Source organism: Triticum aestivum, chromosome 2D (genome assembly GCF_018294505.1).
Source record: "Triticum aestivum cultivar Chinese Spring chromosome 2D, IWGSC CS RefSeq v2.1, whole genome shotgun sequence".
Lineage (NCBI taxonomy): Eukaryota > Viridiplantae > Streptophyta > Magnoliopsida > Poales > Poaceae > Triticum > Triticum aestivum.
The window spans coordinates 27,566,314-27,584,007 of record NC_057799.1 but is presented as its reverse complement, the minus strand read 5'-3'; the positions used below and the strand labels follow the sequence as shown (position 1 = coordinate 27,584,007).

The following is a 17,694-nucleotide window of genomic DNA, read 5'->3' as shown; positions in this document are numbered from 1 at the left end:
AGGTAGCTTCATAAAAGAAAAAATAGAAAGGATATTAAGGTTAAAGGAAGGATAGAGTTCAGCTTAAACATACATTTAAAGATGGAATGGATTAGTTGCAAACAACAGCAACTTTAACCATGTTTCTACGACTGCTTCATGCGCCCTCTTCGTCTTCTCTTCCATCAGTGACATTTAGAAACGTGTAGCTGACAAAAGGGACGCATGTGTAATCCTTATCACAACTAGGAGACATGACAATGGAACCATCTAAAATCTTCCTCTCATAGCACTTGGAAATAAGCTGACAGAAGGATTCATGTGATACTGTATATTCAACAAATGTTTATCAAATTTGAGCATAACCAATCTCTCAAATAAACTTGTCACGAATCCAGCTTCTTTGCATACCTAGAGATGAACTATGAAATGTAAGGATTAAGATCATCAAAAACAGATCAATAACAATGAAACATAAAAAAAGATATGGCTGTTACATTTTTTTCAAAAGTTTATCTTGTTGATAAATGCATCAATGACTAAGAAATGAAATCAAACAGTATAAAGAGGGTGAGGCAAAACCATCATTTGCTTTTAACCATTGCACTAAGCCGACAGTCTTCTCCTACCAAACATGTTTTAACCAATGCAGACGCGGGGGGGGGGGGGGGGGGGGGGGGGTCACCAATTCACTCCCGCACTTGAGCACCCTCATCAACAATAAGAGGTAGAGCTAGAACAGAACTGTTGAATTACGTATGCTCTGGACCCAGTTTCTGTTTACTCCAATGGGTAATTAAGCGAGTGTAGCAGATCTTTAAGCAATTTAAGGCATGTAGACCTTGCTCCATCCAGTTCCTACAATAGTGTACATTCAGCCTACAACACCGTCGACTGAAAACAAGTGCAAACTCCAACAACAGCAACATTTCTGGGAGCACAAGTAAGAGTTCAGCTTATTCGGAAAAAAAATCTGCATTTCAAACATGCCAAAACCAACAGTAAAGTGCCATCTTGGTTTTTCCAGTACCTGGTGGACCCCATATACACTTCACACGCCCACATCTTACAGCTGAGATGACAGATTCAATAGCATCCTCGCCCAATAATTTCCGGATGTCTCTGCGAAAGAAGCCAAACAGACTCCATCCTGTTTAACACAGATACCACAAACATCCTCACCCTGCAACAGAGCCAACAAAGAGGAGCTCAAAAGGTCAGGTCACATACTAATTTATAATGGTAATGAAAATAGCAAGTAAAACTAAAACACGAATATTCATGTCATATTACCAGATTTGTGGGGGCTAAGAGGGACTTGATTAGTGTGAAATTGTCATTCATGTGTGTTTTGCAGGTAAGTGCTTTCCATATCCGTACGTTTATTGTGATATTATTGAGAAATATTGCATGTTCGAGTTTGTTTAAGTCTTCGTCCAGACCAATATTCTTTGCAACTTTGACTCTGAAGCCGTTCTGGTATTCATCAACCATAGAAACCTCAGTGACTATTGCCAAACAATAATATGTCACACCATGGCAGTTTAAGTCCTCTGCAGCTTCAGGTTTTATGCTAGACAAAACAAATATGTCATCATTCCTCGCAGAATAAGCCCAGTAGAAAAACATCATCATTGCCCCAAAAATCCACATCCATAAAGTATGATCCCGATTTTCCTGTTACCTCCATGGAAAGTATTTTCAACAAGGGTGCTTCACTGATGAGTTCAAGGCATGAGCAAGGGTGCTTCACTGATGAGTTCAAGGCATGACCATAGATCTGACCATGTCTTCAATCAGAGGCACACGGTACAAATACCTCATAGATGTTCCACTGTTATTTTCAACATTATTTTCAGTTGAATATGCGACTCTTGACTTGTACAAACTCCATCCTCACTGAGCTTTGAGTTGTTACCAGTGCTAGGCATCTCAACATCATTAACAAGAACCTCAGTTGATGGCAGTGACAAAACAATCACTTGGAATTCTTCAGGAATGTCAACAGCAACCCACGTCTCTTGGTCAAGAACTGCCATAGTTTTTGTCATCTTCAAAGGAATATTAAATGTTAGAGCACAAAAACTGTATAAATCGGGATTCAGCTACAAAATAAGATTGATATCAATCTAAAATCAATATCAGAATTCGATTTAACAAAACCCTAACATAAAACTTTTTGAAGATAATTCAAGTAATTATGACGATCAGAGATTTCCTAACCCTTTATATCCTTAATTCCACTATCATTTCATCCTCAAGTTCTTTGATTGATGGTGGATAGCACTACTGTCTGGGTAATATTGCTTGCAAAACAGAAGAAAGTAACTGCATTGTAATGAAGTTGGTGTACATCCATAAGGCTATATAATTGAGGGAGAAGCCTGAGGGCTTTATACTCCAGAAATAGCATCATTACTCATTCATGTTTCTGGCAAAATGATGCTGCACTTATTCTATAAGCTGCTGCTTGTAATAACAAAATTTAAAACAAGCTTCTAACTTTGTTCCATGATCCGATTGTAAGACTGTAGATTAAGCTTTCATAAACTTCAATAAAACAATATATAACCACCTGAACACTATGCTGATAGTCCACGAATGTTGTAACCTAACCTGCCTCCAATCTATGAGGACAAGAGGTTAAGATAATATCATAACTTGCTTTTATGAAACTAATATGTGTCTGTGCATATTATTTAAACAGAAAATTAATAACCTTTTCTGTACCAGCTATAGATTCTTCTTTTATACTACTTCCGTTCCTAAATATAAGGCGTTTTGACAGATTAAATGGAACCAGCGGGACATCTTATATTTAGAAACAGAGGGTGTATTATGGATGATCAGGAACTCAAGAATCCTCAACTTGGGATGTAGAGCAGCACGAACACCTATCAGCTTAGCCCATCGTCCATGTGCAGCATCACATGCAGCAAAAACTGCTTCTGTGCTTTCTCTCAACATATCAGCTCTGCGGAAAATGCAGATGTTCAAGCAAATCTGTTTTGGCATCATCACACATAATTAACACATGCAAATAATGAAATACTGGATTTGCTAGAACGGACCACAGCATCACCATGACGAATCAACTTGGTTTTATGGAAGAAAGAACATGTTAGAACTTAACGTACCGAGCATTTTTTTTATTGAATTTGTACTGGACATATCAGTTGCTTTTCCTTCAAACAATGGAAGCTTAGTAGTACTGCATGTAACAGTATTGGAGACCCGTGAAGTAACACCGTTGTCATTCCCTTGGGAAAAGTCAACTGATCCACCATGTTGTATGACAGGATTTGTGTCATCAGAACTCATGTTCCCATCAAGGTTTCTCGTGATCCACTGAACTATTTTTTTAACTTCAGCTGCTTGCAGCAGATGTACCTGAATTTACAGGAAAGGAGATGTACATTAAGATTAAATTTGGTAGAATTTTATTGTCCAAAGGAAAACAAAATAATTGTCATATTGAGAAACCAATTTACCAGAACTATCCTAAAAATAGCCGATAACAGTTGAACAAACCCTTCAGATGATAGACTACGCAGCTTATTTGGTAAAGAATGCCCTCCAGCTGCACGATTACAGTTCAAAACAAGTAGGAATTTAGTGTAGAAAGTAGCAAACTATGAAGACATTAAGAAAAAAAAGCGTAAGACCATCAGAATTGGCAGCTCTGTCCCCAGTTACTGAATCAGAATCTAGTCATGTAACAGTGGATTTGGTTGAAGCTTCTCTGTAATCGTGAGGCTTCATAACATAAGACCATTATTACATGCTACTCGTCTAAATTTTCTGGAAATTAAGACTGGAAGCATCTACATAACAGTGGATTTGGTTGAAGCTTTCATAACAGTAATAAGGGTATCATGGTATATTCTTAGCACCACGGGAACTTTGTCCTACAATATATAAATATGAACAGTATCATTATGTATCCCCGTAGATTAATAACTCAATGAATACCAAATGTCCAGAAATAAATAAACATGATGCTTCAACCACTTAACTGTTTAAGCTCACAGGTAATTGACCTTTTAAAATATACTGAACTTGATTTTTGTATGCATGAAATTTTAGAGGGTATTTTATTTATAAGTGCTCTGTTTGTGAGGTAGTCTCTTATAAGTTAAGACCCCATAAGCCCAGCTTATATGAGTGACAAACTTCTTGAATAATCACAAATATTATTGTGCTAATTGTGTGGCTAAATAGCTCATACAAATGTGAATTAAGTGCTTCTCTAGAACTTAAATCTATATGTCATGTTACACTGAAGTCCCCATTGCTAGCTCTATAACATTCAATGTGATGGAAACCCAGCCGCAGGACACCCCATTTTCTGCATACCCACTTTCCATTTGAATCTCCAAAGCAACTTAATGGAAATATCTAACAGAACTAACCGTTCTCAGCAGGCAAATAGTGAGGGGGAGAAGACAGAGGATGAAGCTTTCCCCCTCATCTATGTTTACCTGCATTGAGATAATGACACCAATCAACAGAAGAAAAGGAGCTGATAATATTTTACTAGAACCACGACAGCGTAGCTTAAAACAAAGCCATAATCTAAACAAAAGTAGCAAGATGAAACACATCAGACCATTGTTAACAACAAATTAGAATTTCACCTTTTGGCAAATTGGAGAAGATCAAAAACTGATTGGAAATGACCATAGTAGTCATGGTATATATGATAAGTGGTGTAGTAACAAAGTTTATGATCAAAATCTGGTAATTATTTCAGAATCACATTTTTGTGACATAAGAATCCTATGTTGACACTGGACATACATCAAACACAAAATTCCAGTAACTTATAGTTTACTCGTCAAGAAACTACGTTGCCTGGGTACATTATATGGATGTGACTACGTTGCCTGGGTACATTATATGGATGTGACGATACCACAATACATAAAATTCCAAAAACAGTGATACAATTACAGAAATAATATTGTAATGTGACGAAGCTACAAAGAAACCAAAATAGCATTGCCCATGCCTTCTTGGCATTGAATTAATTTACGAAGCCAATGGGTGCAGGTACTACTAACTAATCACTCCCTACCAGTTCTTAGCCTTTAGATTTCTCAATCTCACTTCATTCCTCATGTTCAATCAATTTTGGTTAACTACTGTTTTTTTTAAGTTAGCATGAAAAGTACAAAAAAAAACTTAGCGTGAATGCATTTTGTTACAACCAGGTAAAGATAGGACAATTACAAGACAGTAAACTGCAAAATTGGAAGTGCACGTATCTCATGTTCCGTCCCATTGAGGGGAGTGGAAGTCCTTTTCACAGTTTATGGAACCATTGCATCTACAGCTTTTCCATCAGGAACAACAACCCGCACAAACTCTGCTGAAAGAATGCTACAAATATGAATAATAAGTTAAACAATGGGCCAAAAAGGCTGCAATAGGAACAAACATAAAGAAAAGAAAATTACACGATTCTAAGGTTGGTAGCTTCATGTAATGACATTATTGACCTTCATTTTCTGGATGACGACAACATACATTTAACAGAAAGAAATATACAAGCTAAATTGTATGGGTATAGCCGTATAGGTGGATCTAGAGTACATTTTCAGCAAAGTCTCGTAACTGGACGTACTGAATTAGGCCAAAAGTCATTAATATCCTTCAAACAACTTACTTTACGCTGGTTAAAGCATATTTGACATTGGAGTATCATTGGAACAGAATCGTTCCATTTGACAATGGCTTGCACAATAATTAAGGAGCAACAAACGTATTTTCACATCAAAGAACTGATTGGAATCCATATGCATGCATATATTGAAAAAGCAACAAAGTGCTTTGGCTCAATGTAGTAAACATGTGACAAAGAAAAACAATGACCCGAGCCTATCCAACTGCAGAGCATATGGATGATTACCAAGGCAGTATTAGGCACAAAGGAGATCGCGATCAAATGACTTGAAGTTGCAGGGAATAGTCCCAACCTAAACACAGAATAGTTCATTAATGAAATATGATTATAGCTAGCAAAAGATTCTCCAACAGATTCTTGAGGACACAAATGGCATGTAATTAATGCTATCAGAAAAGCTATCTGGTCAATTTCGTCTACTGCAAGGACAAGCTAGGATCGATACAGAGCTTAAGCTGCTCTCATGCCACAAGGAGGTTTAGCATACTCAAGCATAAACATGATTTTTCACAGCAAAACAATTTACAATTTCTGCCACCAAATTGTGGAACATCGCGACATGTATCTTTCTCACGAGGATACATGACTTACACACCTATCATCTCCCAACAGCCGTTTAAAACTTGCACCACATGTTATCGTAATTTTCTGGAAACAATTCACAAATGGTGACATCACTTTCAACAGCAATGGGCACCTCCATCAGTAACATAAGAATCATGTGTAACATTCTCTAAAAGAAAAAAGAAAAGGCGTGCATAAAATCTAGTTGGCCCGAATCAGTCACATATGGCACCAACAGCAACATGTAATTTCCTGAAATACAATGTGTCACCGAGCGTGCAACTATTATGTTGTTATCAGACAGTCCAGAAATGGCATTCACATGCCAATTGCACATCCATGACACGTGGACAGATGGACCCTCTAAACCCTAGCGCACGGACCACACACAGACGGAGCACCATCATTTGGAGCATCCAACTGACCCAACTTCGATTGCACATAAAAGGCAGCGAACAACAGCACGCTATATGCAATTAATCAAAAAAAAATCACCAGATATAAGCGCGACCAGAAGCCTAGCACACATATGCATGTATAAGCTTTGCCGGTCCAGGGTCCATTCATGAACACATACTTGAAAAAAAAAGGCTCGAGCGTGCAAAAAAGACTTGAAGTTGCATGGAAAGCTCAACCTTAACACAAAACGGGTCATAAATGAAATATGGTTATATTTAGCAAAAGATTCTCCAACAATTTCTTGGGCATATAAATGGCATGTAATTAGTGCTAACAAAATAGCTATCTGGTCAATTTCATCTACTGCAAGAACAAGCAAGGTTCAATACGGGGCTTAAATAACCACAGGCATAAACAATTTATAGTTTCTGCCACCAGACTGTACAGCGTCATGAAATGTCTCTCCCATTAGGATACATATATGACTTACACACCTATCATCTCCCAACAACCATTTAAAACTTACACCATGTATTATCTAAACAAATTTAGAATGGGACGGACTAGATGATGCTACAGCCAGCTAAAACACTTCACAACTATTGGTACATCATGAGCATAGCAAATTAATTTGTCATCCTTTTCAACAGCAATGTGCACCTCCATCAGTAACATAAAAATTATACATAACATCTAGTTAGTCCTAATCATCCCATATTGCACCAACAGCAACATGTAATTTCCTGAAATACCAACAGAAAAACCCTCTAAACCCTAGCGCACGGATCACACAAAGAGTACCATCACTTGGAGCTTCCAACTGACCCAACTTAGATTGCACCTAAAAGGCAGCAGATAACAGCACACTAAATGTGATTAATAAAAAATTCACCAGATTTAAGCACGACCAGAAACCTAGCGCACATATTCGTACGCACAGATTCGCGAATAAAATGGCTCAAGCTTGCAAAAAAAGACTTGAAGTTGCAGAGCATAGTCTCAATCTGAACGCAGAAGAGGTCATAAATGAAATATGATTAAGATTCACCAACAGTTCCCTAAGCACATAATGGCATGTAATTAATGCTAACAGAAGAGCTATCTGGTCATTTTCATCTACTGCAAGAACAAGCAAGGATCAATACAGGGCTTAAGCTGCTCATATCACAAGGAGGTCACCGTACTTAATCATAGACATAATTTGTCATAGCAAAACAATTCACAATTTCTGCCACCAAATTGTACAACATCGCGACATGTATATACATAACTTACACACCTATCATCTGCCAACCGCTGTTTAAAACTCACACGGCATCTTATCTGAAGTTTTTTTTGTAAACAATTCAGAAATGGAACAATTGCTTTCAACAGCAATCATGCATAGCATGTTCTAAAAAGGAAAAAGAAGCACGCATAATAACATTGAGTTAGCCCGAATCAGTCACATATATATGGCACAAGTCCACCAACAGCAGCAACATCTAATTTCCTGAAATGCCATGTGTCACCGTCACCGAGCGTGCAACAATCACATACTCCTATGTTGTGACCAGAAAGTGCAGAATATGACACCCCAGACATGCTAATTAATTGCACTTCGATGACACGTGGACAGAAACCCCCTGTAAACCCTAGCGCGCACGGACCACACAGACAGACGCCATGAATTGGAGCTTGCACATACAAGGCAGAGGACAAACAGCTCACCAAAACGCGATTAATCGAAAATAATCGCCGGATTTAATCAAATAATCATGTCCGTACGCACGCACGCACGCACAGGCACCGCACGGATTCGAATCGAAACCTAAAAGAAAAAGGCCCAAAGCTCGGAACCCCGCGCCGCGCCCGCACAAATCATCATCCGGAGCAGAGGGAGGGAGGGAGGGATGGATGGCGCACGTACGTACCTTGCCCCTGTAGGAGTCGTCGTCGGTGACCTCCTGGACCGACCAGGAGAGCACCGCGGCCTTCAAATCCATCTCTCCCATGTCGCCCCCGCGCGGCCGGGCCGCCGCGCTCGCCTCGCGCCCTAGCCGCCCACACGCGGGCACCCGAGGAAGCAGGCCGGGGCGGCCGCGCTCCCTCGCTCACGCGCGAGCACCGGAGCAGGCAGGCGGCATTTGCGAGGAGAGGGGGGACGGGGGTTGGTTCGTGGCCTTGCCGTGTGGAGGAGAGGAGGAGGCGGCGGCGGTGGCAACGTCGCGCTGCGTGGAGAAAAGCAGGGCAATCAATGGAAGAAGGGGAGGGGGGCGGGGAACAGTAGTACTACTCCGCAGAAATCTTTTGCTTGTGGGAGAGGGTGGTGCGTTGGGATTCGGGACCTTTTTGGTTCACGGGGCAGGTGAGGAGAGACGAGGGAGCGAGCGCCGCGGTGAATGAATGAATGGATGGCCTTCACTTGCGCTGCACAGCGGCGCCGGGTTGCTACAGTGAAATTGGTTGCGACGGTGAACGTGGTTTCTCTCTCGGTCTCGATTGGTCGTGGACGGTCGCTGTTTTCTCTCGCCACGACGACCCGGTAACGGCAAAAGGGCCAGGGGTTGACGGCACGTTGCGTAGAGGAGCGCCACGGGATCTTCAAGACGTTTTCTCCTCCGTACAAATGGGGTTTGTCATCTTTCTTTCCGGTGTATGTCTAGACAAATGTTCAACCAGGTCATTCCGAATCTGCTCATGAATTGCTAACTTGTTGGTGCATTTGAATAAAAATTCTCAAACGTCACCAGATTCTGCCTTGGAAGTTCGAAAGGATCACCCATGCGCTCAAATTCAAACTCCATCACACTCATCAACCACAATCATGTTGTACATGATCACACAAGTTGTCAACACTTCTCACGACGTCTCTGTATCCCATATTTTTATGGTTCCTCGAACAATTGCAAAATGGGCTTGGAGCAGACCAAATGCCCTCTCTACATCCTTTTTAAATTCTTTTTGTCTTTGGGCAAAGTAAGCTATTTTCTCACTCCTTGGTCGGAGATGATCTTGGCGAAGATCGCCCACGAAGGATAAATACCATCACACACAAAAAAAAATGGCCCGCACACAACCTTGCAAATAATGGAAACCATTGTGGCACGTTGATGTCATTGTGAGAACCGGGCATCCCAGAAATAGAGTGTAAAATACAGAGGTCTTGACATGCAATTGTTTCAAGAATTATGGCAGGCTTTTTGCAATGACGTTGACATTGCCCATGTGGGCAATTCTTCCATTGTTAGTGCATGCAATCCAGGGATTCGAGCATACCTGGTCACCCTCTTGCCTTCGACAGTGTCACTACTCGTGCGGTGTCTTCGGCAGTTGGTTCTCTCAAGTACTTCGGACCAAACACATTGACCACAGCAGTAGAAAAATTGACCATGGCTTTGACATGTGTGCTTTCGGACATGCAGATGTCTTCTTGAGGTAAAATGCGGCACAAAGTCAATCATTCGGGGTATAAATTGACGATTTTCTCCAAATTGGGTAAATATATGTCAAAAGGGTAAATCATGGGGAATGGAATTTCCTCTCTTTTTTAGGAACGGAAAGGGAAGCACTTGAACAGGCTGAAAGGGTTTCCCTTGCTTACTCAGTGCTCACTGTCATGCCCACTTGCCACTTGGCAATCCTTGCCCCTCCCAAGTGGCTCTTGCACAAGATTAACCAGGTCATCCATGGTTTGGTATGGCAGAAATATAATGACCAGGAGCAGTTGTCGGGCGGTCACTCGTTGTTTAACTGGAAGACGATGTGTCGGCCTAAGCACTTGGGTGGCCTCGGTATTGGTGACATCGATAAGTTTGGGTGCGCTCTGCAGTAACGCCGGCCCTCGCTTCAATGGACTGGGTCCAAAAAGGCCTTGGGTGGGATCCCAACTGCTATGTGACCAGGCTGACATGGCCCGTCCCTTGGTCTCCACCATCATTACCATCAGGAATGGCCATAAGCCTCTCTTCTAACATGACAATTGGAGCGACAAGGGGCCCCTCAAGCTGCTAGCGCCTTATCTCTTCAAGACCGCCCCACGCAAGCATAGAACGGTGCACCATGAGCCGAGCAGGGAAAACCGGAGATCCAATCCGTCTCGTAGCAGGGAGAATTTGTGTCCCTATGGGAGTTGGATCAGTCTAATCCAGCTATCACGGACCAAGAATACTCCATCACATGAACATTACCGCCAATGGGGAATACTCTTTGTCCTTAGCCTACGCGGCCGAGTTCAACGTCTCGCATCCCAGGTTTAAGGACTCAAATATTTGGACTGCCCATGCTCCTCATGACCCCAGATGCCTAAATGCAAGTTCTTCGGGTGGCTTGTGCCCCAAGGCAGAATTCTCACGGTCGATTTGCTTGTTGTGCTAGGTTGGCCTCATGACCCCAGATGCCATCTTTGTCTCCAGACGCCTGAAAACCGCTACTCGCCTTTGCAAGGATTGCCCCTTTGTCGCTGTCTGGAACCATGTGATCTCCTGGACGAACGAGAACTTGTCGGTTTCCAATTTTCTGTCCAACCGAGTAGTGTCTCAAATTGGTGGGACGATATGATTGATGAGAAGTCTAAGGAGGGTCTGCAGGAGGCACATCGGTTGCTCATATACACACTATGAAACATTTGGAAGGAGAGGAACATGCATATTTTCTCATCCGCCCGTTTGACTCGTTACGAGTTGGCAGTGTTAGCTTTCAAGGACATCAAGCAACGTGACTTGGCTTTTCGCTCCGGTTGTGCCCACCATGGGGATCAGCTGATTTGGTCGCCTTGTTTTTAGGCTTTCAGGGTTTCTACCCTTTTTCTTCTGTATGAAAAAATAGGTTGTGCTCCTGTCGGGTCCTCGAAACAAAAACTATGTTTTTAAGATGGAAGCAAATACTATGTTTCCTTGGTTTTCTAGGGAAAAAACACCATAGCGGATGCTCAACAAACTGTCATGATCGTTTCTAGTATTTCATCTTGGATGGTGGTGTTTAACGCAAATGCAGGTTTCCGTCGCCGTCCGCCAGAGAATGAAAAAAATGGGGTGCTCGCTTTGAAGCGGGAAGTGGAGAGACGTAGAGCGGGAACCCAAACGCGATGTGAAACTTGGGAGGAGGTACGTGCGGTGCGGTGCATGGACGGGAGAATGGGAAAGGGAGATAGGAGAAGGAACAGGTGGGGCCCATGTGATTCTGTTGTGTCCCCCCTTGCAGTTCGCCTCGGTGGCAGCACGGGTTGCACCACCTGGGCTGGGACCTCCTCCACTCGACCTTCTCCGCGGCTGCACGCCCATCGACCGCGCACAGAGCCGCACCTGCACGCCCATCGACCGCGCACAGAGCCGCACCTGCACGCACGACGCGTCGAGCAAAAGGCAGGTATGGACGTCACCACACCACGGGCACGGTCACGACGTAACGTCCCCCGTGCGCCGCCGTGGTACGTGCAACCCGCAACCTGCAGCCGCAGCCGTCTCCCACAGCGGCGGTTTCACTTCTAGCTTGCGTGGGTGCATGCGCATCCTCTGTCAAGCCTAGTAGTTAAGCTGAAGAAATTAATTCACTAATTAATCTTCTGGAAGGGAATCTTTCCGTTATGTGTCAGGGGGAAGCGAAGGCGTGATGAGATGGAAGCACCGATTTGGCCAGCGGTCGCCCCTATAAAAGTCAGCAGGGAGCGAGTGCCGGTGCCATTCCGCACCTGCGCGGCACACCACCGCCACGCCACACGCGCGCGGGGGGTCGAGGCGCCGGCCCGGCCGCGAAGCACACGGCCGCCGCAGCTACCTCGACCAGGCGGCTCACGCGCGCGGGGCGCGAGGCGCCGGCCCGGCCGCAGCTACCTCGACCACGCGGCTGGCGGGCGGTACGTACGTGTCTCTCCGGCCGCTCCTCCCCTCCCCTCCTCGCTCGTGCTTCCCCGCCGGCGTGGCGCGTCTCGTTTGATCGATGTGGTCGCTCTTCTCGTTCATCGCAGATTTCGTTGCGTCGTCTCACCTCGTGCGCGCGCATGCATGCTACAGTAGATCTGCTCGCTGTAGCGCCTCGCCTGCGCGTGCTGCATGTAGAAGAATGCGTCGATCATGGGGCCGATCGAAGCTAGCCTTTGGTCTTCGTTTTGTAGATGCAGGGGGCGTGGAGGCCGTGTTGCTTTGGCCTTGGCCAGCGTCGCTTTTTCTCTAGCGTACCGTAGATAGATCTGGTGTGCTTTTGCCCGGTGCAAGTAGAGGCGATTCAAGTCTCCCCGTCTCAAAATCCGAGTGCATGCGCCTGCGTCCGTGTTTGGATCTAGCTTTGGAGTGCATCATCGGGCCGATCTAGCTTTGGGCTTGCCTTCGTGCGTGTGTGTGTGGTGTGCGTGCGTGTGTGGTGTGCGTGCGTGTGTGTTCATTGATGGGGCGAATTTGAAGTGCATTGTGCGTGCGTGTGTGGTGTGCGTGCGTGTGTGTTCATTGATGGGGCGAATTTGAAGTGCATTGTGCATGCGTGTGTGGTGTGCGTGCGTGTGTGTTCATTGATGGGGCGGATTTGGAGTGCATTGTGCGTGCGTGTGTGGTGTGCGTGCGTGTGTGTTCATTGATGGGGCGAATTTGAAGTGCATTGTGCGTGCGTGTGTGGTGTGCGTGCGTGTGTGTTCATTGATGGGGCGAATTTGAAGTGCATTGTGCGTGCGTGTGTGGTGTGCGTGCGTGTGTGTTCATTGATGGGGCGAATTTGAAGTGCATTGTGCGTGCGTGTGTGGTGTGCGTGCGTGTGTGTTCATTGATGGGGCGAATTTGAAGTGCATTGTGCGTGCGTGTGTGGTGTGCGTGCGTGTGTGTTCATTGATGGGGCGAATTTGAAGTGCATTGTGCGTGCGTGTGTGGTGTGCGTGCGTGTGTGTTCATTGATGGGGCGAATTTGAAGTGCATTGTGCGTGCGTGTGTGGTGTGCGTGCGTGTGTGTTCATTGATGGGGCGAATTTGAAGTGCATTGTGCGTGCGTGTGTGGTGTGCGTGCGTGTGTGTTCATTGATGGGGCGAATTTGAAGTGCATTGTGCGTGCGTGTGTGGTGTGCGTGCGTGTGTGTTCATTGATGGGGCGAATTTGAAGTGCATTGTGCGTGCGTGTGTGGTGTGCGTGCGTGTGTGTTCATTGATGGGGCGAATTTGAAGTGCATTGTGCGTGCGTGTGTGGTGTGCGTGCGTGTGTGTTCATTGATGGGGCGAATTTGAAGTGCATTGTGCGTGCGTGTGTGGTGTGCGTGCGTGTGTGTTCATTGATGGGGCGAATTTGAAGTGCATTGTGCGTGCGTGTGTGGTGTGCGTGCGTGTGTGTTCATTGATGGGGCGAATTTGAAGTGCATTGTGCGTGCGTGTGTGGTGTGCGTGCGTGTGTGTTCATTGATGGGGCGAATTTGAAGTGCATTGTGCGTGCGTGTGTGGTGTGCGTGCGTGTGTGTTCATTGATGGGGCGAATTTGAAGTGCATTGTGCGTGCGTGTGTGGTGTGCGTGCGTGTGTGTTCATTGATGGGGCGAATTTGAAGTGCATTGTGCGTGCGTGTGTGGTGTGCGTGCGTGTGTGTTCATTGATGGGGCGAATTTGAAGTGCATTGTGCGTGCGTGTGTGGTGTGCGTGCGTGTGTGTTCATTGATGGGGCGAATTTGAAGTGCATTGTGCGTGCGTGTGTGGTGTGCGTGCGTGTGTGTTCATTGATGGGGCGAATTTGAAGTGCATTGTGCGTGCGTGTGTGGTGTGCGTGCGTGTGTGTTCATTGATGGGGCGAATTTGAAGTGCATTGTGCGTGCGTGTGTGGTGTGCGTGCGTGTGTGTTCATTGATGGGGCGAATTTGAAGTGCATTGTGCGTGCGTGTGTGGTGTGCGTGCGTGTGTGTTCATTGATGGGGCGAATTTGAAGTGCATTGTGCGTGCGTGTGTGGTGTGCGTGCGTGTGTGTTCATTGATGGGGCGAATTTGAAGTGCATTGTGCGTGCGTGTGTGGTGTGCGTGCGTGTGTGTTCATTGATGGGGCGAATTTGAAGTGCATCGCGCATCTGGTAGATTGTTTTTGTTTCGTGATAAAATCGTTTTGTTTACGGTTATTACGATGATGATTGGCCACCTAGTGAACGTATCAGATCTTGCTGTTAATTGTTGACAGGCCGGGGCTGCCGAGGCATCAACATGGACATGGACTTAGTCTTCGCGTGGATTTGCTACGGCACGGCGTTTGCTCCTGCCGTGATGAACATGTGAGCAAAAATTTGTCGACTCCTTTCCTTGTTTGTACTCTAAGTGACACAGGTGGTCGTGTATGCTGCACGAATATGATTGGGGGTGTTAATCCTACATGCAGGCCGGCCACGGTCAGTACATGGAAGGCCTGGGCACTTGGAGGACAGGGGGTGCGCTTCCCGGATCCGATCGTCGCCGCCGTGCTCGGGAACGCGGCGTGGCTCACCTACGGCTGGCTGTCCGGAAGCAACGAGGAGCTGTGGCTCAACGTCTTCTGCGGTTTCATTCAGCTCTTCTATCTGACGACTTTCCTCATCTTGTGCACTGAGAAACGGCGCACTGCGCTCAAGAGGATTGCCTTGGCGCTCCTGTACCTAGCCGTGGTCGTCGGGAGTCGACTTGCTCCTGCTCACGGTGACACCGAGGAGCTCCGCAAGCAGGAGGAGTTTCACAAACTGCTGTGCACGCTGGCTGGTGCGGCAGCCCCGGTGACGCCTCTATTCATCGCATTTTACTACCGGGTATGTGTACTGTAACCGATTTGCACCCCCGCCCCCCCTGTCAACTGCATTTGACCCGGCTAGCTCTGTCGCTCACCTATATCCTGTTATGTTGTATGTACCTGCAGTACGAGATGAACATAGTACGGCAGATGGTACCCCGCTGGACCATGTCTTGCATTGGTCTCATCAACGGTTTGCTATGGGCGATAAGAGGGTTCACGCTCGGCAACATGTACATGGTGGTACGTAGCACCACTTTCAGTTTCACTTGTCTGCTCTGGGTGATCGAGCCACTCATTGTAAATTACCATTCGTGATTGACACTACATTTTTATGTCCGATTTATACTGCAGATAATGAATGTTATTGGTGCCGTCTGCTCATGCATCTCCCTCATCCTTATACGCGTGTTGAACCAGCAGCCCGAGGTACCCGACGACGACGACGACGACGGCGGCGGCGACGACGACGACAACTACGACGGCGGCGACGACGACGACAACTACGACGGCGACGATGACGACAACTACGACGGTGACGACGACGACAACTACGACGGCGACGGCGACGACGACGACGAGACCAACAAGGAGATCAGGGAGAGGTTGGCTCGTCTCCGTCTGATCGACAGTGAGCCCGAGGAGGAGATTGAGTCGGAGGAGGAGGTCGACCCGACTGTGCAGGCCTTGGACGAGACTGTCCACCAGTAGATTGCCGAGGCATCTTCTTCTACATCGGCGCCGGCAACACTAGGGGAGACTGCCGAGAGCTCCGGCACTATCGCAGACTCTGTTCCAGCAGCGCCTTGAACAGATACGGAGTAGCTTCACATACGACGGCCATCCAGCGTATCGAATGCTTGACATCATTACACACCGTATCCCAGGCTGCTAGATCGGTGACTGAACCCTCTGTCCACGCTTGTGTCCACTTTGTGGTGCTGCTTGTTCGCCGTGGTCGCTTCCCAGATGCCCGTTTCAGTTTTTCTCTACTTAGCTGGAAGCTTATCTCAGACTTTTGTGCTCGTAGATTTTGCTCGTATGGCTTGTATAATGAACACTACTAGCAAGGATGTGATGCTGTTCCATGTCGTGGGCGTGCGCGACTGCTGTTCTTTATGTTGCTTTATATTCCAAGTAGAAGTTTGTATAATGGAAACAGGAGGGGGGTGGCACTGCTAGGCAGTCTCAGTGTGTTTTTCTGCATCTAAGTCGTTAGGTTATGCACTGCTACTCGAATGCTATGATCTAAGTTGCAATGTTGTGCACTGCTACTCAGAATGATTGTGACTAGGCTGCGTGTTTGCATGTTAAATATTGATCCAAATTTTGAGCGGCAAATCTTATTTAAAATCATTTATACGCCGATCGCAAATGGATTGCAGACTAGCAACACGTGAAACGCCTGTAATGCAGCTTAGTTACACACGTATACGGAAAATCACGTTGGTCTGTTGAACATTCGGTATGCGCTTTTTTTTACTTCTAGAGATTTTCTTTTCTTTCAAAAAGAGGGTAAAGCGAACTCAAACGCACGACTCCAAACAGACGTCCGTTTGAGTACACTAGTAGAAAACAGGGCTTAGGTCACAGGACAGTTTTCACATTACCCCGGTTCAGTCACGAACCGGGACTAACATGAGCATTGGTCCCGGTTCGTGCGGCCAGGGGCCTGCCGGGCCTCGTGGGGGCATTGGTCCCGGTTCGTCCGGCCCCTTTGGTCCCGGTTGGTGGGACAAACCAGGACCAAAGGTCCACGCTCCTGGCCCACCACCCTTTAGTCCCGGTTCATACCACAAACCGGGACTAAAGGGCTGGTCTTAGTTGCGACCCGTGTTTAGTCCCACCTCGCCAAACGAAGGGCGCTCACACCAGTTTATAAGCCCGTCCCTCTCTGCCTTTTAAAGTGAAAATAGATGCCCTTATAAGGGAATTTGACCTAAATTCACAGTAAATTTCATAGAAATTTATTATGAATTTAGGTTGAATTTTCTCTATAAGCGCATCTATTTTCATTTTTTTATATTTATAAAATAAATAAACCTTAATAAAATAAATAAAACTAAATAAACCTTAATAAAATAAAATAAAATAAACTATAGTAACTACAATAAATAAACCTTAATAAATTAAGTAAAAATAGCAGCAGTAAAATAAATAGAAATAGCAGCAGTAAAATAAATAAAAATAAAATAATTAAAGTAAAATACATAAGTAATTAGAAATAAAATAAATAAGTTTTTTGTTGTAAGTAGAAACAAAACAAAACAAATAAAGCAAAAGAGAAAAAAACTTTCAACCTTTTTCAGAGTTCATTTGAAATGCTTTTCATTTTTAACCTTTTCAAAGTTCATTTGAAATAAGCGCATCTATGTTGTGGAA

General features: G+C 45.3%; 1 protein-coding gene across 25 annotated transcripts in view; it reads right to left on the bottom strand.

The window, feature by feature from the left end:
- LOC123051239 (vacuolar protein sorting-associated protein 54, chloroplastic) overlaps nucleotides 1-8,930 on the bottom strand; it is a 37,572-nt gene extending 28,642 nt beyond the window's left edge. For 2 of the 25 annotated variants that reach the window (XR_006423973.1, XR_006423974.1), the window contains exons 1-8: nucleotides 8,542-8,911; nucleotides 4,392-5,361; nucleotides 3,471-3,559; nucleotides 3,117-3,369; nucleotides 2,555-2,953; nucleotides 1,273-2,030; nucleotides 1,010-1,162; nucleotides 74-390 (exon numbers count right to left, since the gene is read on the bottom strand). Coding sequence is in view for 1 of the 25 variants with exons in the window: in XM_044474073.1 (XP_044330008.1) it covers nucleotides 2,948-2,982; nucleotides 3,117-3,369; nucleotides 3,471-3,559; nucleotides 4,240-4,252 (390 nt within the window). In the remaining 24 variants the exon portion in view is untranslated. Of the gene's footprint in view, nucleotides 1-73; nucleotides 402-664; nucleotides 911-1,009; nucleotides 1,163-1,272; nucleotides 2,031-2,551; nucleotides 2,983-3,116; nucleotides 3,370-3,470; nucleotides 3,560-3,644; nucleotides 3,888-4,239; nucleotides 4,299-4,391; nucleotides 5,362-5,890; nucleotides 5,958-8,541 lie in introns of those variants that run through there. The other 23 variants (XR_006423972.1, XR_006423976.1, XM_044474066.1 and 20 more) reach the window with 22 other exon arrangements.
- Nucleotides 8,931-17,694: the final 8,764 nt, after the last annotated feature.